This window comes from Pithys albifrons, chromosome 1 (assembly GCF_047495875.1).
Source record: "Pithys albifrons albifrons isolate INPA30051 chromosome 1, PitAlb_v1, whole genome shotgun sequence".
NCBI classification, from domain to species: Eukaryota; Metazoa; Chordata; class Aves; order Passeriformes; family Thamnophilidae; genus Pithys; species Pithys albifrons.
In genome coordinates this window covers 92,849,739-92,877,449 of record NC_092458.1, presented here as the reverse complement: position 1 = coordinate 92,877,449, position 27,711 = coordinate 92,849,739, and the positions used below count along the sequence as shown (strand labels likewise).

Genomic DNA, 27,711 nt, shown 5'->3' with positions numbered 1-27,711 from the left:
ACTTCCAGGAACCTGGTCCCAACATCGAAAATTGGTGGATGTCCAGACCTGACAATAATCCCAACATGGTAAAGTTTGTGGCTGATCTTGCATAGAGCCAACCAGTAGGACTCATGTCATGCTGTGTCAGAGCTAAGAAGGGCCCGCAGGACACTTTTCATCCATTTTTTGTGTCCTCCATTGAAAAAGAAACACACAAAGACACCTGCCACATTCTTTTGTCTTTTTTTTTTTAATTATTCCTTCATATTCAAACTTCACAAACAGTGTGAACTTGTACAATACCTCAGAAAGTGAAACTTACAAAAAAAGTGCTGGTAACATTAAAAAAAAAAACAAAAAACAAACATCATTCTTAGCAACATCAATTACTCTTCCACACAAAACAGAAACCTTGTAAAATTTATTTCCGTATTTTTTTAAGGCGTAATACTTCCGTATAAAGTATATGCAAGAGATAAAACTTCACAGTATTCCAAAATGTCACAATAATAATAATAATAATATAGTATAATGAAGCGCTACAGTTAATTTTCTTTTTTTATTTTTTTTCCTGTTTTAAATAACAAATACAAGTCACAGGTAAATATACGTGAGAAAAATACGAGGCTAATATTAAATGGCAGGTAAGGATACTCTCACTGTAAGAAAAAACTGGCAGGATGTGTGTATTTATTCTATATTTTAAAGCACTTGATAGAAAAGGCGTATGCAAGGTATTTTTTTTAAACAATTTTCTATTTGCTTGTTTTGATAATTGACATACCATTTACAGAGTATAATGAGAGAAAAAAAAGGAACTTAACCCCTCAAAACTTTTGACCTGCTCTTCACATCGTCACAAACCATGTTTCTCAGAGATACCTGTACAGCGGTGGGGATGTGTGTGTGTGTGTGTGTGTGGCAGCAGTGCGTGCACGGGGGTTGAGGATGGGTTGGCGTCTCATGACACCACAACCACAGCAACTTTTGTTGGCACCTGCAGAGACCCATCTCCTGCAGAGACCTCTGCCACTGTGGGGACAAATCCTGAAGTCTCCATGTTGGCAAGCCGGTGCCCGAGGTCTTCCTCATCAGCTGCCTGCATAAAGACCTTAGGATTTATGCCTGGGTGCAGTTTTCCATTCACTCAGCATCTGTTGGCTGTTGGGAATTTCTTTTGATCCCAAGAAGAAGATGTTCAATTTTTATTTTTCACACAAGAGTGTGTAGCCTCCCCTCCACCATTTAGCTACCACTTACCCCCTCCATGAAACAGAGCGAAGACTGACCAAGAAATTGCCACCTGGGCTCCAGGCAGTGCCGTGAGGAACGGGAATGTGGACGGGAGGCCCTGTCCGTGTGCACGTGTGGCGTGTTGCAGGGAGGGCAGTGCTCACGTGTGTGTGGCACTGCAGCTCCCACTCTGCCATCCCTCGCCCCCCGCACGCTCCGTGCCCTGTGCCGACAGCCAGCCACGCGGCCCACGGGAACAAAAAGACAGCAGATAGCGTTAACACATCAGTAAGGTGCTCAAAGAAAAAAAGGTGGCTCCCACTCCTGGAATGGGAAGCCACGTAAGGTGCTTCAAAAAGTTTTTTTTTATTATTTTTTTAAATTTTTTTTTTAACTTTCAGTTTCAGACATTTTAAAAAAAGGACTGATTGAGCATGTGGTACGTGAGAGCAAGGCCAAGAGTTTTGAGACTTCTGACATCCTCCATAAACAAGAGCTTCCTAGGGCAGGATGCATTTTTGTTTGCTTACTTTGTATTTTATTTTTGTTTGTTATCACTGTGGTGGATTAGTTTAGATGTAATTTTATTTTCATATATAACAAACCAACCCAATGTGGTAATTAGCATAAAAGTCAAACTGTGTTATTGGGCTGAGTTTTTGTTTTTGTCTTTTTTTTTTTTTTGCCCATTCATTCATTTAGCACCGTTCCTTTTTATTCTGGTTACAACCCAATTCCTTCTGTAATTATTGAATGTACAGAAAGGACCAAGTAGTTGATTTTGTTTTTTGTGATCTGTTTCAAGAGCCCAACCGTAATTCCTCTGCTGCTGCTGTGTTTGTGTAGCATCTGGTTTCATGAGCTTAAGGAGAATGGTTAGTCTGTTGATATTTAAGGTTGACGTGTGTGTTGTATGCATACACATTGTTCTATACATACACACTGCATGGAGTACATTTTAACTGGAGATAAAGTCAACTGGGTTCAAACACATATGCACTGTCTTCTCCTATGTATTTGAAACAGTCTGGAGCTTTGATTTGATTTTTTTTAAAGTGCATTTAAAGCAAAATAACTGGCATTCACATACCCCATGGAAAACATGATTGCAGTGGAAAGCTCAACTATGCTAAACTCCTTGGACTTGACAACACCAAAAGCAAATGGGGCAGTGATAGGCCTCAGTGTAGGCAGCTATTCTTGGGCAGCACCATTGGCAAGGAGGGAAGGCAGGAGGTGGTGGAAGGGAAATTGCTTTGAAGGTTGAATATTTGAACTGTTTTCAATTCTGACACAGCTGTGTCATTCCCAATACAGCTTCCTTCATGATGATTAATGACCTCTCTCTTATAGATGTACACATCTGACTCTCCCTAGTTCTGTCTTTCATCGTGTGTGTTCCCCAAGTGCCAGCATCTATTAGGAATAAGGCACTGTTGAAATTACAGTTTTACAAAAGATGCAAAATAATCCAACCCTAACAATCCCAATTGCCCACACTGCTCTCCTCCCCCTCCCTCTCTTTTTTTTTTTTTTTGGTGGGGGGGAAATATTGCATGTGATATGAGTTTATTTTTATGTTCTCTAAGAGTGTCAAAAGTAGGCCTTGGACAAATGTCTTAAGTCCATCAGCACCAAAGATGGGTAGGATCATACACCCGCTCTCTGGTATGTATGTGAACACATGCAGACTTGTTAATTGGGAGGAGGGAAATAACTACACCATTCCTCTGCTGCTCCTCCCTGGCTTTAGAGCCAGCCTAAAGAATAAATTTCCAATCCCCCAACTGCAACATTTTCATTTATTGGATCATTTATGGAAGCAATCGAGGGATTTTTCATTCCCATCACCCAGGTGCTACAGGTTTTACAGGTAGATTTCTGAAAAGGCAAGCTCCAGGAAAGCCTGCATGGAGCTTCCTGCTCTGCAGAGAAACAGCATGGGCAGGTGCCCTTGCACTTGCCTGACAGACAGACACCTTTCAGTGGCTGCTTTGTGCTGATTCTTAAAATTGGAAAAGCTTCTATAGCACACTTGGCTCCTCCATGGAGTTAGGGACACTGACTGTGCAGTGGATAAGTCAGCAGAGAAGTTGAGAGGCAGTTGGGTCCTTGTGTTTGCCCACAAGCAGCTGTGGATTGCAAGCTGCTTTTCTATTGTCTCAGCATGGTCTTTTTGCTTCATGGTTTTGATCTGGGAACAAGCCATGTCCCAGTCACTGGGTGGGGTTTATTTATTTACCCTAAAAACACTGCAGTCAGCCTATCATAATATTCATTTGCTGCAGTGACTGGTATATTCTTCTCCTGCTACAAGGCTGAAAATGATGCATGAACTACCTTCCCTGAGCCAGGATCCCACTGGCTCCTCTCACCTTCCACCAAAAGCTAGGGCTGCCTCGTAAAGCAGAGAATATAGTACAAAATGGGAAAAGCAAGCAGACAGTAGGGGGAATAGCAAAAAAACTATGAGATCAGATGGTCTACCATTTAAGCTCTAGGCTAGTCAGTTTAGCCATCATCATTAAAATGGACTGAGATTAAAGGAATCTAAACTGCTATGGACTGGGTTTTTTGAAGTGACAGAAACCTTGGGTGGGAAATGAGTTGCCTTTTTTAATTTTAGTGGTTCAAAAGTCATCTTGATAAGGCCACAAACTGCATTTGTCTTGTCAACGTGACTGCTTGCAAATGGCATGAATTGAAATTGAGTGAGTGCTTCACAAAGCTGGGATAGAAATGGGAGAGAAGAACCATGCCATGCTCACTACAGCTGCAGTGTAGGAGAGAGGAGCATCTGAGGAGGTGGTGGTGGAGGGTGTCTCCTTGGGAAGACTTGCTACGTGTGGAAAGAGAAAGGAGCATCTCCCTTGCTCCTCTTCCTTTCACCACCACCTTACTGTTTTGCTGGACACCTATAGACAAGTAGCACTTCTGAAGAGCCTCCTCCTGTGTCTCTCGCATGTGTAAGCTGGGGAAGGGGAGGAGGCTGGTATAATTACAAAAGGGGAAAAGAAGGCACATGATTTTACTCAGTCCTGACTGAACCCACATTTTGAAAGCAAGGGCAGTTTAGGTGGAGGGCAAAAAAGTGCTCAGTGGAGCAGGTGCTCACTGAGAAGAAATCTCAGGGCAAAGGAAGAGGGAGAATAAAAAGGAAAGGCAGGAGAAATGAAGGCCACATTCAGCTTTCTGTCTGCTTGACAGTCTCAAGATTTGGCTGCATTATTGTCCAGGAAGGAAAAGAGTCTGGTTGGTTTCAAATATAGCCCAGTTACATATCTCCAGTTTTTGTTATGGCTGTTGGTGTCTTCCTCCTTCCCTTTTTTCCAGTCCCATGACTACCTGGAGCACTGCTTTAGTCTTTCAAGCCTGTTCTTTGAAAACTGAGAACATTGCACACCTCTTTGGTCACCCTCAGCCTCTACTTCTCTTCAAATCCAGACCAGTGATCAAACTGAGTAGTGTTTCCTACCAGTCACTCCCACTGTTGGGGTGCCAAAAAAGGCTTGATCAGTGACTGAAAATATAAATCATCCTTGTGGTTTCAGCTGGGTTCGTGGGTCGAAAAGCCACTGGCAGGATGAGGGCAAACCAAGGGAGTTGTTGACTGAGAAACTGGGATGTCATTTACAGAGGTCATTATGAGCATCACGTCTCCCAGTCACTCAATCCCTTGTGCACTGCCATGTCTCAGTACTGTGAAGTTTCTCCTCCAGTGGCCATAAACCTTTCTTATTTCTGTGGCAGATGCAAGAAGAAGTAGAGCTGATGGTCCAGCTTTGGGATTCCAAAGCACTGTTTTGCATTTTTCCCCAGAGTCTCTGACTCAAAAAGGCAGTTAGTTTCTCTCTCTTACTCCCACCATCCCCTCCAAATTTGCTCAGGAAATCATAAGGCAGAGTAATGAGAAGTAGGATCACCAACAGCTCTATGAAGACACAGGGTGGTAAAATGTTTCCCTACAAACTCACAGTCCAGTGTTTGTGACATTTCATAAATAACTTTTTCTTTAAAAAAAAATAACACAAGAACAATCCCTTTACTTACTCATCTGAAACAAAATAAACAGCAGTGGCTACAAACTTCTTCTTGTAACAATTACAAAAAAACTCCCAACAATACAATCCCCCAACTTTTAACACACACCTTGAATGTTTTTTTTTTAATGTTAAACCTCAAAACTGCAGCATATCCTTAAGGGCAAACTTTTCAATTAGTTTTTTCTTTCTTTTCTTTTTTTTTTTAAATAATGTGTTCACCAAAAAAAAAAAATTCCACAAAACAGTCTTGTACCAAGAAAATGCATTCAAAAATAGAAAATACTACACAACAAAAATATGTACCCTTCCTTTCCAAAAGAGTCTTCACAAAAAATGTAGAAAAATGTCAACCATTTTTTTTCCTTTCCTGAACACTTAACTTTCAACCTAGGGCACAATTATTTATTGACTTATAATGTCTGTTTTTGCATAAAATATGGAAGATAAAAACCAACTATCAGGACTGTGAAGTTACAAACAACACCTCATTATTCTCCCCACCCCACAACCCCTCCTTAGAAAACAAAACAGAGAAAGCCAATGTTTCAACAACTGATTGAAAGCTGTCAGGCTGGGAAAACCTATCAGCTGATATGGGGATTCAAAGATGCTGGCATAACAGGAAAATCATCTGTCTTTTAAAATGTATGCTTTTTGCTTTTATCTCAACACGAGTCTCTGCCCCGCTGTACTCAAATGGCCAGGCACTATGGAGACAGGACACTGCTGGGCACAGAAAGATCTGGGGAAAATGTGGAGTGAGGAGCCCAGGGACTGCATGTGGGTGTGTGCACACATTTGTGCACAAGATGTTGTACTCGCAAAAGGACTGTTGCCATTTTGAAAGACAGAGAGGATGTTTCCATATGCCTAAAAGTGCAAGGGCCATTTCTGGATCATAGTAGTTAAATATGCAAAAGTTTTACTATGCTTAATAGTCAAGTCCATTTTTCTGGCAAAGGCAAGCCAGAGATAGAGCGCATCAATTCCCATCTGGGAGTGGGTAACAGCTGAAAGCTGGTAGGCAAAAAGTGTCACACCAGGGTGCATCCAGAACTGATTTATTCAGTGGGAAAGTGTTTTGCCTACCTTGAAAAATGTTCAAGGGCTATTATGTGATTAGCATAGCCAAAAGACCAACTGTTTTGACAGCAATAAAATCTAGCAGTGGGGACTTATGTACTACAGGAAAGGCAGCTGTATGTTGCACGGATGTGGCTAAATCCATCCTTTGTGTACCTCCTTTGACTTCATTGCAATCACATATGCTTGCACCAGGGATGAATTTGCCCCATGTGGTTCTGGATTTTATGACTGTTGGCCATTTAGGAGCCCAACCCTGCAGAATACTGTGCTAGAGCACTCCAGATTGCAGAGCTAGGATCAAAGAGGCTTCTCTCTTCTTCTGTTTATTTGTTTTCTTTCTAGCATATCTTTTAAAGGATGCTTCCATATCAAGAAAGAAGAGGGGAGCTTTTTCTTAGCCTTTTCCACTGCGTTGTTTTGTGTTTTCCTTTTTTTTTTTTCAAATGGCAAAATGTGTCTGTGTTTACTTCCAGTGCATTTTTTTCTCAAAAATTCAAAACAAAAAGGAAACATTACTTTCCCCATCCTTCAAAAGGAAACAAAACCAAAACAGACTGATAAAGTACAATACAATAAAAATCAGGCATTATAAAAGACAACATGATGTGCAACAGCAATACCAAAGAAACAAAAATAAAATATATGTATATATATTAAGATACAGGTGCGAATGAACCGAGAAAGCTATCTAACCCCACTACTGGATGATTGGTAAGCATTGGTTAAGAAATATGTAAGGCTATTCTGAGATTTCTAACTTAACACAGTTAACCACTGCTTCTCTCACACCTTCACTTCCTAAATTTTTCACCTTTCACTCACTGGTCTTCTATGTCTTGAAACTGATTTTTTTTCCTTTTCGTATTTTTTGGTCTACAGTAGAATTACATGTTAATAACAACAGCAAAACAAAACTCAAGCTTGTTGTGAGAGTAAGTTGGTGCCCCATCCATGATGCAGAAGAAAGAAGACAGACAACAGAACAACTGCATTCAGCTTTTCACACATGAAGCATATTTGAGGGCAACAGCATAGTTGACCAAAACAAGTTGGGAGGGGCAAGCAGCAGAAGCTGTAGGTTTAAAACTACACCACCAACCACAGCCCAGTCTTTTGCCTTTACTCCTGTTCTTGAGGAAAACAGTAGCTCAGTTTCTATGCGGCTTTGCCATTCTTGTCATCTGGAGCGACAGGTGACCTGCCATTTACTTCACCACTAAATGCACACCTGGTTCAATGGAAAACCAAAAAGAAAAGGTAAAAGGCTCCTAGCTGGGGCCAGGGCTATCTCTTGGTCACCATGGCTGATGTGACAAATCCCCAGCCAGGTGTGATACTAGGATCAGCGAGGGAGGGCACCTGGCTGTCAGGCCACTCGAGAGCAGTCTGGAAGCAAACTCAGACTGTCTGAAGAGATATGAAATTTCTTAGTCTCCTCCATTAGGGAAAAAGTGATGAACACTGACAGGTTACTCTGGGATCATTCTTTTAGTATAAACTCTTTAGTTCAGTAGGGATGAGAAAGCATACACTCTTTACGGCTTTCAAATTGCCTTTGTAAATGTCAGTATCACCAGCCTCCAGAAACGCATTCCCTACAAACTTGGCTACAGCACTGTGACTGAAGTTCCATCCTGATTTCTGGCATTTTCTTTTTTTTTGTGGAGTTTCTGAAACACAACATTTTCCTCAAGGGTAAGCTTTGAGGTTACCATAATGTTGAAAATATCACTAGCAACTTCTTGAACCGTAACTATGCCATAGTCCCAGCAAAAACTCAAACTGATCCTCAGTAGTGCTTGCCATTGTTGAGAAAAGGAACAAGAAACAAGATGATCAAACAGTACAGGGAAGTTCTGTTTTGGATCTAGCCCAGTGCCCAACGGGATTTTCATTCAAGAGAAAAGGTGCAACAATGAAGGATGACAAATGGAGGAGAATTATGGAAGTTAGTATTTCTCCATCTGGAGAAAAAATAGGGCATTAAGTTATGCGGCGTCTCTAGTCAGCAACATATGTTTTGGCTTCTTAAAATAAACCTCAAGCTATCCTTGGTTTCTCAGTCAAGCACTGTCTACATGGGGCTTTAGTACCATGCTGAAAAAAGAAAAGAGTTTGTGCTATATTTAAATGCAGTTCCAGTTAAACTAGTTTCAAACTGACCATGTAAAAAGGAACAACTTATTTAAAAGCCATTAAAACTATACAATCACACTTATGGCCAGGAACTGATCTGGTTGAGCACTGTAACTGAGTGAAAACATTAATGGGAATTTGGCTTTTAAGAAATGGTTTAGGCTCTGTTTACATGGACGAGACCAGTTCTGATGAAACTGAGTCAGCTGGAATCAGGTTTAAACAGGCTGAATACAAACCCAGATTTGGAGCACGGCTCAAAGCCCACTTCTTCAGGTTGCAGTACTTTTAAAAAACTAGTGCAAATGGCATCTTATCACAGCATTGCAAACATGCAGCGTTCCTCTCCTTGTCCAAATATGGTTGCCATCAGGTCACATGGCAAGGGAGGAATACGCAGCAATCGGTCAGCCAGAACAGCTCAAACTACAGAAGTTCTTTAATTTTACCAAGCAGGAAAGGCACTCTGGACTCAGCAGACTCAGTAAACCCTCAACCTCACTTTTTTTCTGGAGCAGTCCACTACTCCTCTTTGACAATGCAAATCCACTTTGACAGCAGCAATATATGCAGCTGCCTTAAGCAAGGAAACAAAACAAAAACTCACCTAAACAACAAACAGGAATATTGGCTCATAACGTGAATTAACTTCAGTAGACTGACTTTATTTCCTTTCATAACATGACTCCGAAGCTGTCACTATTCTTACGGAAGCAAATGCCACTTCACAAAATAAAGGTACTCCTGCCTTTCTATTATGCTGGCTTTCAAATGAACTGTGCTTTTGTTGGGCATCTACTGACTCAGTACTGGAAGATGGTCTTTCAGTGGTTTTCATCTTAGAGGGTTCCTGCAAATGGCAAAGAGAGAGACTGTGTGTTTCATTGTCCTGCTTGCTTTCAAGGGAAGAGTCATTCAGTAGTACATCTAACAGTACATCAAGGGCTATTTCCAGTTCTTTTCTTTCAGTCATTTCAAACCAGGATGGCTGAAATCTAAGAGTGGAAATCTCAGAGCTCACCTGAAAAACACATCCTTAACTTCAAAGTGTCTTCTGGCTCCAGACAGACTTGTTCCTTCCCACCTAGTACCTGCCTCTTGTATACAGTCTTCTAGTTCTTGATGATTTTCTCAAATGAGGCAGGCTGACCATCACCAATATTCTTTGCACCATGCAGCTCTGTGAAAGGTCTGTACCACCCATTTCTTGGTACTAATGAAGCCAAAATATCTTCGCTTCAAGTCTAAGGAGAAATTCAGGGCATGAATAGACTTCTAATCCCCCAATTATTCTAGACTTTTCTAAGCAATTGGATGACTACCTCCCCTTTTTTGTTCATGAAACCTCTGTGTACATTAGAGAGGTGGTCCCTCCACTACAGGACCAGAGCAGATGCACTCATGTTTTATATTCTTTTCCCAGCTGCTATACAGAGCATTTTTCATGATCCTGTTTTACTGTCTGGCTGAAGTTGTAATTATAGTCTTACTGAAGAGATTCAACACAAACTTTTGAGAGTTTATAGATCACATAGAGCTACAGCAGAGATGGGTCTTGCTGCACATTACTACTGTTTTAGTTTTTCTCATATTATGCTTGCTACAAAATTAATAATAGGCCAATGTGCATCTTGACTGTAAAAGTATTTTCCAACTTAGGATTCCATTTGGTTCCAGCTGAAAGTATTCACAATGCTAGACTATGCATTTAAGAAGAGAAATCAGAGAAGATCTTAAAATGCTAGATAGTATCTTTGCCTTTTCTGTATGTACTGAATTTCACACCACCCTTTCTTGCCCAAATGCCCCCCCCTGCTTCCTCTTAGCCCAAAGGTTTGACTGGAACACCTGTAATTGAGTGTTTGGGGTGACTGTTTATTGCACTGTTCCCATAACAGCCTCGGAAAGACGTGCTTTTTTTCAGTGACCTTTCCCTTTGGTAAGTCTGCTTTGTGGCTTCACTTCTTGAGCTGAGAGATCATGCTTATACTGAAGGGATGCTAATCACAGTCAAACCTCTTGAAGAAATTCTGACAATGCAAGTTTTGACATCTGACACTAGGAATTGGTATCTTTATGCTGAAGCCTTACATTGGTTCACTCAGTGAGCAGTTTTCTTAACTTTCTCACAGCCCCAAAGAACCCTCTCTAAGAAAAAGGGGAAAAGGATCTCTAGCACCCTGAAACCTTTGATGCCTCTTCAGTTTCTGTTATAGTGCTTTATTTATTTATATTAACAGAAGGTATCTAATACAGCTGTCTCAGTGTCTGACTAGTTGCTTAAATAAAGGTAACCTCAGTTTTCTTTCAACATGGTCAGGTTTATGGTACATCCTGTTTTCTGTGCCCATCCTTTTCTCTTCTCCCTTCCTGCTTAATTGGCCCCTTCCAATTCCACCACATGTAAATACATTTCAGTAGTGCAATGCAGTGCAGTGCAGTCATACTTAGTGCAAAAATAAAAAGCCTTATCCAGACCAAAAAAGCACAGACTCCCTCCTCCCCACCCCACCCAGCCCCCAAGAAATCAGCACTCAGTAAAAGTATACAAATGTCCCAAAATAAAGGGGGATTTGCAGTCTCCCAGCCACACTTTCACATGTCTCATTTTCTCTCCTCCCACTCGATGTGGAGATCTCATTAGCAGATAGGACATTTATCGAAAACACAGTAAGTCAAATGACAGACATCAGAAAGGAGACAAGCCATTGTTTGGGAGCTGCAGAAAGAAGAGAGAACTAAATGGATACAGCAAAAAGGTCAGTAGTGGTTTTACACAAAGTTCTTGGATACAAACTTTGCAAGGGCACACCTTGCAAAGGGCATGTGTAAGTGTGGATAAAAAACCTAAGAAACTTCCCTGTTCCAAATATACAGTCCCTATTTTAACAGTGCCCAAGCTAAGGTTCTGTAGTGCAATCAACTTTTTGAAGCTCTCTGTGGCCACCCTAAAACAAATCGACAGATCAACACTAACTTCAGTTCTCTCCTGCTTATGCAAGCACACGTGAACAACTCCCATCCTGCTAATACTTGAGGATATATGTAAAGAATTTCTGTCATGGCCCACCTAGGGCTATGGTGGGAAAAGCAGGAATTTTGATGAAAGGCATGTAAGCTCTTAAGTACCTTAAAATGAAAACACATAAGAAAAACAAAATAAAGCTCACTAATTACAAAGATAACCAGGGTACTGAGCCCCAGTCAGCTCATACTTCCCTAGCCTATCTATCTCTTTTAACAAAATAAAACATCTGCTAGGGCTTGCCACTCAAGATAACAGTTGGGAAAACACAACAGAGACTTTGGGGTATTCACTGGTTTGGAGGTTAAAATTTCAATTTGGTCAGCCACAAGAGCCTCCATCAAACCCTTGTAACAACTAGAAAGGAATGTGGGGAACCACTAAAACAGTGTAAGGGAAGGAGGAACAAGAAAGGGAAATGAATGAAAAATGGAACACATTAGGACAATACTGCTGCTGTTAGACTAATCTCATTGTAATTGCTCAGCATATAGAGGAATGCTGCTTCATTTAGGCTCAGGCATGTGCTTCCTTTTGCCTTCTGCCTCTTCTCTCACCCCCAGTCCCTTACTGAAGATGGTAGCCCACACCAGAATGCAAACAAAAAAAAATACAGATAAACCAAATTATAACTAAGAAGCAGGTTTCTCCTTTTTCTTTCTCTTACAAAGATACAAGAATTGTGTCCTTGCCTCCAGGCAGATATACTGTTTCACCCCAGTGGAGAAAAGCCCTTCACATGCACAGAAATAAGGAAGAACCTAAACAGGGGTGCAGGGATCCTGAATATCCATCTCTGTTTATCTTTACCAGTGAGCCTGTAATGAAAAATAAAGACAGCACAATGGAATCACTAGCCATGGCAAAGGGACAGGAGCTAAACCCACTCTCTCAGGATGCAGAACTACCGCGGTGCGTCCCATGACAAGCACACATGAGACACAAAATGAGTAACATCTGCCAGCTCTTCTGTAAAGTCTATAAACACCAATTTAGCCAGTATAATCAGCAGCAATGAATTTTGTGCTGTTCAGTTGTGTGTACTTTGAGGGGTCCTACCTGTTTGCTGAAATGCTGTCCACACTATAAATTCTTCTGCATACCCAGTGCAGTAGCACTTATTGAAAAAAAAAGGTCCACCAGAAAGCTTGATATATAGTCTGAATTTGGGGTTCTATAAACAGATCTTACAAAGAAACAACTTTATTTCACCCATATGAATATGTGACCACCATACCAGAAAAGGGATGACCAGAGCGCTTCTGGTTAAAGCAATAAGAAACCTGAAATAAAGTAACTCCAAATATTGAAATACCCAAATGCTTTTACATTGTTCTGGCAATAGAAAAGTGACTCAACTAAATTAGGGAAAAGGGACTGCAGTGAATCATAAATCTACACTAGCTGTTGTGGCTCACTATGTAATTATTTAAGATGCACATGCTATCACCAATCAATGAAACCCAAATAAAGACTCAAGGCTATTTAGGATTCTTTGAACAAAACAAAAGAAAATAAACAAAACAATTTCCATGCCTTGTTCAAAGGGAAGCAATCTTCCTGCTCTATATAGTTCATTTGAATTAAGTCTCCCAGATAGAAGGGACTATATAATCACAGAGCCCTTAACACAGGCAAGATCTGGCTGGTGGAGTGAAATGAAATATTGACTCAGTTTATAAACAGTAGAAACTTTGGGCAGAAACATGCTCAATTATGGGCAATAGTCTTGTGGCATCTTAAAGGGTATATATGTGTTTAGGACTACAGCTTTCTGTAGGACTACATATGCCTTCCCCATCAGAGAAAATGGACTGAAGTCAACAAAAAAGCATGTGAGTTCTGCCTGTAGAATTTGGCCCAAGGAATATTGGTCCAATCAATTTTCAGGATTAATCATAGCCCTCACTGATGCTGACAAGAAAGGTCATGGAGCACATCCTGCCTGAACTGAGCAGCGTATTTATATTATATTTGACAAACAAAAGCTCATTATGGGTGGAGTATATAGGAAACCCCTAATTTTCTGCTTCATTTCATTATAAGAATTTCTTTGAACCTGAACTTTGGAGAAAAAAATCTAGGGAACTGATTGTTCAGAACATAGGAAACTGGGAATAAATTCCAGATTTAAAGGACCTCTATCAGTTTCACAGCAGTCCGAGCTACATCCTGGCATTAGGACAAAGGAAACAGGGCACCCCAAAAGACAACTAAACTTGTTGAAGATACTTGTGAAAAAGTAGCTCTGATTCCAATTAATGAAAGAGTGACACTTCTTCACCAATAAATAGGAACAATAAATTTTTTACAAGTTATTCATACATTAAAAAAAAAAGAGCAGCAGCAGCAGATACTGGGGATTCATCTTTTCCTCTAAGTGGTACAGGTGAAGAGCAAGTCCCTTGTATGAAGTTCAAACATTCCCCTCTCCTGGGAGGCCCCCTGTCTTTGATGCAAACACCCCCAAAGTGGGGGACTCCCCTCTTACTCAACCTTGCAGTGAAGAGCTTTAAAATCCCTTTCTGTCCCGGCACAGTAGCATGGAGCTAGATCCTCTTAGTACAAGGTTCTCCCTCTCGTGGTGACAGTGTTACCTACTTCAACCACTGTGTTCCTCAAAAGCTGTATAAAACAGAAAAGAAGTGCAAAAAGGAGCTGAATATAAATGCTGTTGACCACAGAAACGTGAGACCATTGCCTGTATTAGCCCTGGAAGTCTACTTGGTCAACAAGGAGAGGGAAACAAAAGTAATAATGAAAGCCATATACTAGAATAAAGCCAATATTTGGACAGAGTCTTTACTCAATATTTTGTATCATTTAAGGAAAGCCACCAATGCAAGAATCTATAAACTGTAAAGTTGATATCACCTTCTGTTTTCTCTCTCCTTAAAAAGCAGAAAATATGCACGTATGAAACGAGTTTCTTAGAAAATCACAATTATCAAGATTAAGTATTTCTTCAGAGAATGAAAAAGAAAGGATATATGTTCATAAAAAGCAAGATTTCTGGATTCACACATGACTGTCTTTTATGTAAAAGATATGTTAAAATAGTGTTCACCAGCTGATTATTTTGTTAGTTTCACTTTCCTTTAGGCAATTGTATCTGTACACACTGTGTTCTAAAAGTACAATCTCTAGTGTGGATAATCTACCTGTTTGGTACCATCCTGTTTGTAAAACCACTTCTTAGCCTAAAAATATAAACTGTAAACTGTATAACATGCAAAATGAATTGAGGTGTTTAAAAAAAGCATTAGGAAAAATAAAAGGCAACAAAGAAGTTAAATCAAGAAACACATTAAACTAGTAATTATGCTAAATGAATTACTGAACCTTACGAAGGATTAGCAGGGCAAGTGTGGAATGGGTACGCAGCCATTTAAATGATCTGGCATTCTCAGTCAAGTGAGAACACTTCTACAAAAATACGTATGATTCAGCATTCAGTCAAAGGAAAAGGCAAAGAGCATGGTCAGAAAATGTGGACCACTGAATCAGCACTCTGTTGCAGCAGCTACCTGGAATTAATTTGGGAAATGGCACCTGTTTGGCTTAATGGGACAAAGCCCATCCTTCATGTAGTAGGGTAATCTAGTTTTGTTACCTGTGTAACAAATATTGAGAGGATAGTCTCCTTCCCTTACAAATGGGTATACACAGAGTAGAGAAAAGCCAGACGTAGAAATCACTGCTGGAAGACTGTAACTTTCACAATGCAAGTAGAAAGAAAAAGAATGTGGCCTCTGCATAAGTGCAAATGGCAGGAGTCTGTAAGGAATGCCAGCACTTGATGATTCCCATCAAAGTTCTCATCTTAATATCCCAAGGTGTGGCATAGGTAACTCTTTCCCTCTCTTCTCACTCCAAAATAACTTTATTTATTTGCAGTGACACCAATTTGTTAATTCTCAGTGAAAGCACAGTTTGTAATTGATGTGACCATCTCTCATTTCTTCCAGCCTTTATAGTTAGGAGAAATGAGATTCAATGAATACCTCCTCCACAACCCTCATCCACTTGATTTTGCAGGTTTTCATTTAGGAGTGATATGTTATTGAACAGAGAAGTGAAGGTCAGCTGAGATGTACCTGAATTAGAAAAGCAAATATAATTCCCATGCTCTCTTAAGTTTGCACTTTCACTAATTTTGAATCAAGACTTCCTGCCTGGGCCATACATTGCAAGATGAGAATGCAGAAAGGACACAAAAAGCCACGAGGCTTGGGTGTCAATCAGCTTTCCCTGGGCTATTTGGATCTAGATGTTGACATATCTCTTCCTAGTGACATTTTTTTCAGAAGCTCTGTGGTGACAACTAAAATCCAGTGGGACTGACACAAAATTCAGAACCAACAGGAATGTGCTATGAAGATGGTAAAGGGAACAGGCACCTTGAAGAATTTATGAACAGAAACTAAAACTTTCAGAAGCTGTTTTCATTTGAAAAAAGGGGTGATCAAGTGGATAAGTAAAGATGCAATTGAAATATATTACTAGTGGTGGATGGAGGTATTTCTTATTCAGTTTCTAGGGAAATCCATTGGCCACATTCAGCATAACTATCTAGAGAACAATGTTTTTCTACCCCACATTAGTGCAGAAGATAATTTTAGAAAATCTTAAATCTTTAAAGAAACAGAACTTGGAAGGAGTGAAAGACCACTTGTGGCATCTTTCTCCAAGGCTAGTAACGGAAGAGGAAATTCTGACCTACACTTTTACAAATGAAATAACAGGACATCTTAGAAGAGAGCTAACAGATAGCCTTAATTGTCTTAATTGTTCTTCTGATATGAAAGGGTAGCAGGGAACAATCTCTAAGTTTTGTAGAGCCTAATACTGCTTAACCTTTTCTTTAAAAAGATTACTTTCCTACATTTTACTACATAGAGTTTTAAAAAATCCTGAAAAAAATACTTGTAAAGACAATAAAGAAGCCAATAATATGAAAAAGCACACAAGAGCTGTAATATTGGTAAATGCTTCAAATAGCTGCAGCAGTTGATTGGATTGTGAATGATACATGTGAAACATTATTTTTCTATGATCATAGGCAGATGCAAAAGTTAAATGATTATACTATGTATATATATTGATATTGAATGCTATATATATTGTGTACTGTATGTTCTAGCTTTCAGAAATACTGTATTGTAGTGTATTGTACTTAACTAAGCAGATCTAAATAGCAACTTGTCATTTTCCACAAAGTCACTAGTACTGTTAACAAAACCCAAAAAGTCTATTTTCTCCAGTAAAAGAAATACATACTGTTACAGTCACAAGACATTTTGACTATAGAGAGACAATGTACATTTAACCAAAGAAAAACACCAAACCGAAATAAAAACCTCACCCCAAAATCAACCAACCAAAACTGTTGCATTATCATCTTATTTAAAAGGGGAAGGGAAATGCCACCAATCTAAGAAGAGGAATTTCATTTACTTACATTTTTATGACTGGAAATGAAAGAAAAAAAATCCCTCCAAATCTCCAATTACCCTGTCTGGACCAAGGAAAATTCCCTAGTCAGGCAAAAGAGAAGAATAAAATGCTACTTTTAGGGCCAGCATGATACCAAAATAAGCAGCTGTAGTTACACATACTTATTGATCCCACTAATTAAAAGGGAACAAAATGAGTTCTAGAAATCCTGCCATTCTCATGAATTACATATTAAATAATCTTACTAACCAGTTTCTTCTCCTTCTGAAAATCTATTCATCCTCTAGATACACTAACCACGGTTCTGAAAAGATTTTGGCAAAGACCAAGGGAGAGAAAGTTACCTGTTATTTGTGGGTGATTGTACATTTGGAATTGATTATTCAGATTACATGTAAAGATATTCATAATCAACATGTTTCAAAATACATGAGGTGGGGAAAGAGCTGTTTGACGTGGCACTTTGGAAACTAGAGACTCCAGAACTGGAATATTTTAGAGCCTATCAACACACTGAGCTGTTAACTGTTTAAAGACTTGATAATTTCTTACAGTTCTTTTTAAGAGAAGCAAACAGGCAGATTATTTAGCTTGGATTTTTATTTCTTTGTTGGTGAACATGTTGAAATTCAATGGAAATAAGTGACCGAACTCAACAGCATTGTTCCAGAGCTGTCATCCCCCATGGATGCCTATCTCTGATGAAGCCTGCTGAGATGGACTGTTTTATTTATTTTGTGTCTCTGAGAGGCATAATTCAGCCTTCCCTTCAGAATGTGTACTCACAAGAATACACTGGACCAAATCTGGGTGTCACATTTTAAATGAGGGCAAACATCTTATTTAGGCAAACAGTCAGCTAAGAGCATTTGGCTCGCAGAATTTTTTAAATGAATATATGTGCACATATATACTGCATGAGTAGTGTGCTCATTTTTCATTAGTGCCAAGCCAATACTCCACAGTTAATGTTGTAATCATTGTTCCATCTAAACCCTTTCCTGCATCTAAACCATGCATGTCTACATGCTCAATTAGCAACCTGTGTGTAAAGCCAGGAGGACCCAACTGGCTCTCTACCTGCACATGCACACATACACACACATACTGAGACATACATCTGCATGTATAGACACACACACACAGAGGCCACATAATTTGGTTTTATTCAAAGATCCCATGGGTATCAACAGACCATAAAACAAATGGAAGTGAAGGACTTCATGGGAAAAGAAAGTTGGGCAGTTGAGTGGATGGAGTCCTGACTCCTGAATGCGATGATCCTCTCTAGTCAAACACTGTATATTCAACATGAGGGTTGAACCTTTATGGGACTTTATAAGGTTTAACAAAAAAAAAAAAAGGGCAATGTCCAGGGCAAAAAGAAAAGGAGTAAAGTGAAATAGAAAAGGTGCCTAAATAAATGTATAGATCTCAGGTATCTGTTCATTTTGTAGGAAGAGGACACTGCAGAATCAGATAGTTGAACACAACAATAAGTATCTAACCACGCTCTGCAATTTTCTCAAGTGCCATATAACGATAAACTTGGCAAAAAAATCAAGTCAACTGTATAAAGCTTGTACACTGTATATGTATGCAGTTCTGTCCAGAAAATATCTAAAGCAAGCAATGCTTTGCTATTCTGGTAGTAGATTTTCCAGCAGGAGATGTCTCAGTGGGGACCTTCTGAAAACACATGGGCTACTGTAATACCCAAGCTCAGTCTGACATAGAGCATTTAGGAGGGATGCTTGAGGTGTGGCTGCATGACCACACATGAAATTTCACAGCACAAAGATGGTTCAAGTGCTAATAAAAGTTTGAGTGAAGACTGGAAACAAGAACGTCCCTATGGGCTGAACTGGATAGAAGTTCTCACACATGATAGGATATTGATCTTTTGTTTGTGTAATGTTATTGCTGTGGCAAAAGTATATTTTTAGAATATGCTTTACTTAAAAGCAATCACAGCTAAACTCAACAAAGGGCCTATATTCATCTCCAGTGACATGCATGCAATCCTGAAAGTGCCAATAGAGGTTGCATTGACAGAATCAGAACAAAATTTGTCACTGGGAAGTACCTTTTCACTGGATTTCTCGCTCATGAATTCTACCAGCATTGGAGAGGTTGGAGTCTGTAGTCAAATCACACTGCCTTACCCCCAAGTTATTAATTTGGTTTAGGAAGACCATTTACCCTCCAGTGTTTTAAAGGGAGCTGATGCCAATTAACACAATCAAAAGTAGGAGATCCCTTTGGAAGAGGACCAAATTTGGAGCTGTAACTGAAGGTAAGAAACAGTGGAGAAGCACCTTCCAATATGAAGAGACCACTATGCCTCACTAATACTTCTTTAATCCTTGCCTACCCTTTCAAACAGGGAAACACAATGTAACATAGTTCGTATAAAGAGAATGTTTTAGATAAAACTTTGCTATAGATACAAAACATAAGTAAACTCCATACAGCTCAGATGCATTTCTGTTTTAAGGCAGCAATTGTCTATGAGGCTGTAGTGTATTCAAGGCCGTAGTGTATTTGGTTCTCAAGAAAGTATCTTAATGCTCTTTGATTTTTGAAAAATAGTTAAGGAAAAATGTATAAAGTACAGTTAACAATGTGATTAGAAGGTTCCACAGAGGAGTCTGGAGGAAAGGAGGTTGACAGGGGACTTTATCAATCTCCATGACTACCTGAAAGGAGGTTGCAGCGAGGTGAGGGTCAGTTCCTTCTCCCACGTAACAAGTGACAGGATGAGAGGAAATGGCCACAAGTTGCACCAGAGTGGGTTTAGATTAGATATCAGGAAAACTTTCTTCACTACAAGGGAGGTCAGGCATTGGAACAGGCTGCTTAGGGAAGTGGTGGAGTCACTGTCCCTGAAGTGTTCAAAATGCATGTGGATGTGGCGCGTTGGGACACAGTTGAACGGTGGGCTTGGCAGTGCTGGGTTAATGGTTGAATTTCATGATTTTAGAGGCCATTTCCTAATGTAGCTGTTTAGTTATTGGCACTGGGAATAATTAGCTGGATATACACTATTACCTAACAAAGTTCTCATTTATATATTTTCTTAGAAAAACAAAACATAGATTCCCTCTTACAACAACAGGTCTAAGAGAGTTAAGTATGCTTTTTTCAGGTAGGTTGTCTCCCTGTCAGTATCTCCCTCATGGACCAAATCTCTCTGTTCTATTCTAGAGAAAACATAACATACCTTTTTTTCTTGCCAGCGCTAATTTGAAGAATAGGCAAATACCTGAAGTTCTCTCCATATCTCCCAGCTTAGTCATCTGTGAAAACATGGGGACTCCTTTGCTCCTGCTGAAATGAACTGGATCACTGAGTAGCTTTAAAGGAAACTAGCTGAGAGCTTACTACTCCTGGCAGGACAAATAAGGTTAACAGTAGCAGGAACACTGACTTGAAATGGCCAAAACAAGCCCCCGATGGACATGAATCTAGCATTAGGCTACCTTCATACACTTGACTGTCTTAGTGGACATGCTGCAGCAACTTGCTGCTTTCAGCATCTGCCTCTTTGCAAGGCCTTCCTACCTGCACTTGGTTTCTGTCACCAAGGCTCTCAAGTGCTGGGAAAGGTTTTCATTTCATTACAAACTCAAGATGCCAGACAATCTTATTATCTGTGTTTCCCTCATAAGCCTTTTTTTTCAGCGGAGTTGTAATTGCTTAGGGGCCAAGATCCTACTGAAGACAATGTTCTGGGAGCAGAGGAGGCTCAAAATCTCTGAAGGTCAAGTTCTCATCACATTACAACTCCTTCATAAATTTTCACAGAACAGAAACAAATTAGGGAATGTGAAAAGCAGCTATTTTGCTTAGGCTGATCAGATGCTGCTTCAATTAGGCTTCCTGCTGGTTCTTTTCTATTAGGTTTATTTCAATAACTCAGAGGAGCTGAATTGAAAGGTTTATTACCAAGCTCTAGCCTTTCTTGGCAGACAAGTCATCAGGGGCTAATTTGATATTTACCCAGAATCATACAATGGTTTGGATTGGAAGGGACTTTAAAGAATCATCTAGTTCCAAACCTCCTGCAATGGGCAGGGAACTTTCCACTACACCAGGTTACTCAGAGCCCCATCCAACCTGGTCTTGAACACCTGCAGGGGCAGGAAGCCCACAGCCTTTCTGGGCAACCTGTTCCAATGTCTTTAGCTTTATTGTAAAGAACTTCTTCCTAATACCTAATCTAAATCTACCCTCCTTCAGTTTAAAGCCATTTGCCCCCATCTCATTACTACATGCCCTTGTGGAAAGTCCCTCTCAGCCTTTAGATGCTGGAAGGCTCCCATAAAGTCTCCCCAGAGCCTTCTCTTCTCCAGGCTGATGCATTGTTTTTCCTTTTGAGTTGCAAGTCATTTTCATCAGTGAGAGCTGGAGGATTTCCTTAGCAAAACTGTCAGAAGGGTCACAGATTTAGGCACACTGAAGGTCTGGTTATGTTGAAATGATTTGGGTGCTTCTGATTTTGGACTGGACTCAACACTCCTGCAAAGAGTATGTTTTATACCTTCTCCCTTTGGGATCTGTTTTCATTTCCAAGAGATGCAGCAAATGGTAGCGTAACACTCACTATAGGGAAGAGATTTGTTCCTCCACCACATGAATGATCCAGTGTTAACAGGGCAGCTCAAGGCTGACTGAAATCAAACAGTTTGCAGTTAATAAGAAGTGAGGGGGCTGATGGTATGTGGGTTATTACTCAACTCTCTTTTGGATGAGAAAGAAATCAAAAGAGGAAAAAGGGGATCCACTTGGCCTCTTTGATCTTAGAGCAAAAGAAAATATCATTCACTTAGAAAGTCAATGAGATGCTACTCGTCCCTGTTAGCTTCCTGTGAACTTGAGCTGTTTTTGAAGGTAACTACCAGCATGGGCCAGAAGTGGAAGCATGATAGATGTTGAGAAAGTGTCCCCAGAGTAGCTCCTGCAACATATCTATAACTACTTCTACTTCCGTCATGAAAGACTATTAATAGGGATTTTCTGAGACAAGGGACCAGATTGAAATACCATTTTAGCGTTTATAGACTGGTGTACTGTACTGGTGTGTTCCCATTATTTACGAGTTGTGCCAGCTAGTCCTCTGCAAGAGATCACTGTAGGAGAACCTCACTAATGCACACACCCCAGACATGCACACGGACACACTTAGTAGCTGTTCTCTCCTTGCTAACAGCAGACACTGAGGCTGTGGTCCTGCATTCCTTGTGGATTCGGATTTCCCAGAGAGAGGCAGACCTAAGTGGAATGGGCAAGAGAAGTTAAATTTTAGTTCTCTGATTTGTGAGTTCACATAATACAAGAACAAGGGTATTTCAATGAATAGAAACAAAATTAATTTGAAAAGGAATCACTTCAATAAGGTGGTAATTAACCTGAGGAACTTAACTTCCACAGGACAGCATGGGGTCCAGTGAGGAATTAGTAAGATAGATCTTTAAACAAGAATTATCTGTCACAATGTCTAATTTTTACATGGGATAAAAACTTAAAGCCATAAATTATTATGTCTTTAGGTTACAGGCAAATAAATATTTTTTATATTTATATGTTTTTTATATGTACAAATAGTTATTAAAGATTATAATAAATCTTCTCCCTTGGGCTTATTGCTTTGTAATTATCCAACATGGGTCTTTCATCTTCATTCAAATCATCTGTAATTGGCCACATGTCAGAGACAGAGTACTGGGTGAGATGGACTACAGGGCAGATCTGCTCTGGCCAATCCTACATTTCCAATTCACTTCACCAGCCTCAGCAGCAGTAAGAGAAGGCACTTACTTCTCATATACTCTAGGGTTCCCTTTATTGCACTTTTGCCTTGCAGAGAGGCCTTGATTTGTAAGCTTGAATTTATGTTCTATTTAATGCCCTTTTCCATTACCAAAGCAATATAAAGAGAGCTTCAGGGAAAGTGAGAATCAAGCTCAAGGAATGCAGGATATTCCATGTTTCATCAGAAGGATGTGTGCTAAACTCTGCATTTGCTCATCTGTATCATTTCCTCAGGTGTTTGGAAGGAAGCCTTTCAAACATAGTGAGTTAGGTTCTCTCAAACACTGTCAACAGATCACTGTGACTGCTATTCTTTCTGCTAAGGAACTTTGTAGGAATACATGAAGCTTGAAGATACCTGCAACATTTGGATATTATAGGTGTTTCCAAGCAACAAATAAGTATTTCAAAGATGGGAGGAAACACTATTTATAAGAATTTAACATTTTAAAAGATAAAGGGTGCTATGTTTGGGCTCTGAAATTCACAGTGACCTGACAAGCACTTTCAGCTAAATTTGCAGTCATGCTGCATGTTGCTCCGTGTTTTACAAAATCAGTAAGTTTATATTTCAGGTAGTCATTTGTGAAGACCTCAGCCTAAATTCTTTGACAAGTGTTTTAGAATTCAATCTAGTATGCCTTAGTTTTACTTGAAGAACTTTATTTATTTTATTGGCACCCTTCATTCATTCAGAACTCATCTTTAATTCACTCCAAATTTATTAGACCTCATAAAAAGTTTGCATTTCAAAGATGATGCTTCTTTGATTAGGGAAGGATGAAAACCAAAGGATTAAAATTTGAACAGGATTTTTGTCTCTGAACAAGATAGTACTTGGATTTTGGTGGATGCAAACCCTCTTTCTTGTTTCCTGTTTACTGGTATATCTCTTCCGGTATCTGAATCATATTCCAGAATATGCTACATCTTGACTACAGTTCACCACAGTTAAAATGGCAAAATAAACAGCTTTTCCCCAGACCTCAGAAGACAAATGAGCAGCTACATCTTTTTAAGCTGAGTAAATTTTTCCACTCGTTCCTCATGCGCGAGGAATACTAAAGATCTCAGGGAAAAAAAACCTTTCCTCAGAGAAAAATCTCTAATCCTTTTGTCTAAGTTCACCTTCCCCATTTTCTTCCGCACCCTTGTCTCCAGAACCTTTATTTTCTGTATAGATTTAGTGTGTCTTTGCATGGCAGATATTAGTTCTCCCTCTCTGTATCTTGGACTTTGTCTTTTCACTTCTTGGTTTACATGCTGGCATTGCTTTTTCCAGTGTGGTTATAATCACAATATTGGTTAACTAACTTGTGCTATTTCTCCAGCCCTTGAGCTACCCAAATTGTTAACAAAGAAAGATCTTACCATGTGGGAGACTCATTTGCTCTGGCACTCAGCTCAGTCTCCCAATGCTGCATATTGCAGCTGAAAACCAGGGCTTCAGCCTTGAGGATCTGCTGAACACTACCTTGCAGGGTACAGAAGGATTCTGAGACTGAACCACCTGTCTGTTTTTTTTCCCCAAACTGAATTGTAGTGGAACAGGTATAGAACATATCAATGAAGTTACCTGTACTGAATCATAGACATCTGATAGAGAAGCTGCAGGTGTAGAGAACACACAAAATTGTATATGGAGATCTATCAAGTCAATAGTTAGAAGTTGTCCAGCATAAAAAAAGTCTCATGTGAAATACTCAGTGTTCACAAGCAAAGTTTTGTAAACTTAAGAAAGCTTAATTTAAATATAGAGACATGTAAAAGCTAAACTAGCAATTTTTCTTTTTTTTCTTTTTGCATATTTTTGTTAGGTGCTTCTTCTCTGCCTAAAATATGAAGTCCAGAGTGCAGTTGGTTTAAGTCCTCATTATGGATTTCAAGCAAGACAAAGATAGTGTCAGACACTGATCCAACTGAACTAAGGACCCATGTAACTTTGGGAGTTGGCTTTGGGGGAAAAAATCTTACATAGATAGACAGAAGACAACTAGGGAGAACACCAGTCCAAACACAATAAAACAAAATACAAAACACCGACACATATATGCAGATCAGGAATCAATCTTTCACACTGATCCTACATTCCTTGCATAGCTTTGTATATGCAGAGAATGTGGGATGTGGCCCTTCTGTTATACGTTTTTGCGAATGAAGGGAAGATTACTTGCAATGGTAACATTTTAAGTTATTTTGGCATCAGCACAAATTACCAGGGGCAGGATCAGATTCCCACACAAATATGGAAGCTCTCTAGAGAGCAAGGCAGGGATGAGAGAACAATACAGCAGATTAATTCTTGTCCAGTGACCAAAAAGAAGGGAAATCCTTACACACTTCCAAAACTTTCATTACTTTTTCAGATAAGAAGAAAGACTACAGATCATCATCCTCAAAACCAAGGAAACATCGCTAGAAAAATCTCTTTCTCAAAAGCAACCGTCCTTCAGCAGAAATAAATTCTGAGATGGAACCAAAAAAGAAACAACAGAAGCTTGGTAAGAGCCAAAAGAGAACCATGTAATTCAAAAAACAAAGCAGCAGTTCAAATGATACTGCAGGATGCACAAACACTAGTAGATAATCTCACAGATGACTTCACAGAGCCCCTCATCGACCCAGGTAATTCTTGATTCCATTAGAAAAGAGAGAGAATAATACTAGAAAAGAAAATTAAGAAACATCCTTCTTCTTTTTTAAAATAAAAATCAAGATCCTCTCCCCTCCCCCCCTCTATCTGGAAGCAGGTTAGCTAACCTTAACAGTCTCAATTTAAAATAAAATATATATTTTTATATATATTCATATATATAATAAAAGAGAAGATATTAGTGGCAGTGTATGCAAAACAAAAAAGAAAACAAAGAAAAATTACTTTTAACAATCTCACTTTTTTTGTTTTTTTTTTACACAAATACTGTTGTAAATATATTAAAAAAATCAGCATTCTATCTGGTAAACGTCACTTTTGCCCCTCTATAAAATTTTGAATTAAAAAAGTCCCAAGAACTCTTTTTTTTTTAGTTATTATTCCCCTCCCCACCCACCCTCTATTCCTCTTTCTTCCACAAGAATAAATCCTGATGCAACTTTTTTTTTTTTTTGCAAAGATTGTGGGAACTAACCCTTCTCTTGTACCTAGATCCATAGGTTGCAACCTCTGATATCTTTGATTTTCCTCTGTGTTTCTCTTTGCCTTCTGTGAAAGTCCCTCTTGATTGTGCTGAGGCCCTGTGCTCAGCGAAGACACTGAATAAATTACAAAAAGCCACCGTTGCTCGTTGTCTGAATCTTCTTGGTTTCTGCTATAAGGTGGTGTTGGTGGTACGAGAAAAGCAGCGGGGAGGGTCCGCCAGAGAGCGTGGGATGGAGCAGAATCCAGGTGAGGAACCTCTGATTCGTCTTCCTCACCCTGACGGGACTCCACACTATCCAAGCCACACTGCCTTGCATTCCCCTCAGCCCTTCTGTGTTTGTGGATGCGTGTGTGTGTGAAAAAGCAGACACATGGTGGAAACCAGCAGGGCCTTGTTTCCTCTGATTGCTGCCCAACCAGAAGCAAAATATTCCACAGTTCTAACTGGATACTGTGAAGTCCAAAAGCGGTCAGCAATGTGAATCATGTCCATTTAAACACTGCAAGCGGTGTACTTATAATGACAGTAGGCCTTGTAGATTTGTAATATATTTTGTTTTGTTTTTTTTTTTTGTAGTGCTCTTCACAAGTGAAAAAAAATTTTTTTTAAAATTATTTTTCTGGTTTTTAAATTTTTTTGTGTTTTTTTTTTGTTGTTGTTTGCTTTTTGTAGTAAAGAAGGGTTGTATTTAGAGGCCAGTAGCTAGAGATCCAACCAGTGGAGCTCATGAAGCACTATCTGGCCTTAAGGCCACCATCCGAGGGAGGCTGGGAAAATTATTATTCACCCAGCCTCCGGAAATGTAATGTACCAGCAGGCAAAAAACAGTTCTTTATGTAGTACAAAAACAACAAAACAAAATTAACCCAAAAAAGGGAGGAAAATAAAGGTAAAAATGAAACAAAAATAATTTCTTAAATTCTAGTGCCATAGCTTTTTTTTGTTGTTGTTTCTATTTTTGTTGTTCATAACAAAGAGAGAGAGAGAGATTCTACTTATCCGTCTGACACATGCATCCTCATGTGGTCGTTGAAATGCTCGATTTGGTCAAACTTAGCTGGACAGACAGAGCAGACGTAAGTGGTCCCCTCCGTGCAGGCCACCACCCCGGCGGGGACAGCCCTCGCGCCGGTGCCGGCGGCTCCGGGTGTGCCGTTGGTGGCACTGTGCAGAGCCACATGCCTCTCCAGCAGGGTCTTGTGGGAGAACTTCTTCTTGCAGATGTAGCACTCGTAGGACTTCTCCCCGCGGTGGAGACGCATGTGCACATTAAGGGAGCTCTTCTGGGTGAAGCGCTTGTTGCAGATGCTACACTGGTACGCCCTCACGCCAGTGTGCGTCACCATGTGTTTGATTAGGTAATCCTTTAAAGAGAAGGAGCGCCAACAGATGCTGCATTGGTGTGGTTTCTCACCTGCCCATTACCAATGAGAGAGAGAGAGAAAACAGACAAAAAAAGATCATAAAATTAAACCAGTCCAGTAGAATGCTTTGCAATGTATGTAAGGCCAAACTTCACAAATGAAGATTTGGGAAGGGCTCTCCCCACATGGGTGTGCCCTTCCAGCCTGTGCAGTGGATTTTTTAGGTGAGGCACAGCGTGCGCAGAACTGGCCCTACCGTTTAAGTCCCAAGGGTCCATTTGCCACGGCTGAGCGAGCCTGGACAGTGACAGTGAAGTCCTCGGGACTGTCACAGCACCCGGTACTAACCCGGGGCTGACCTGCTGAGCATCCAAGATTTGATGGGATTGGATGGCAGGGATTCATTGAACTGCCAGGGGACGGTCCCCACT

The 27,711-nt window shown here is 39.9% G+C and overlaps 1 protein-coding gene across 4 annotated transcripts in view; it reads right to left on the bottom strand.

Moving 5' to 3' along the window:
- Positions 1 to 213: 213 nt before the first annotated feature.
- The window catches only part of ZBTB20 (zinc finger and BTB domain containing 20), a 511,236-nt gene continuing 483,738 nt past the window's right edge, over positions 214 to 27,711 (bottom strand). For all 4 annotated transcript variants that reach the window (XM_071560531.1, XM_071560523.1, XM_071560539.1 and 1 more), the window contains one exon: positions 214 to 27,330. In XM_071560531.1, coding sequence (XP_071416632.1) covers positions 26,912 to 27,330 — 419 coding nt within the window. In that variant the 3' untranslated portion in view covers positions 214 to 26,911. The remainder of the gene's footprint in view (positions 27,331 to 27,711) is intronic.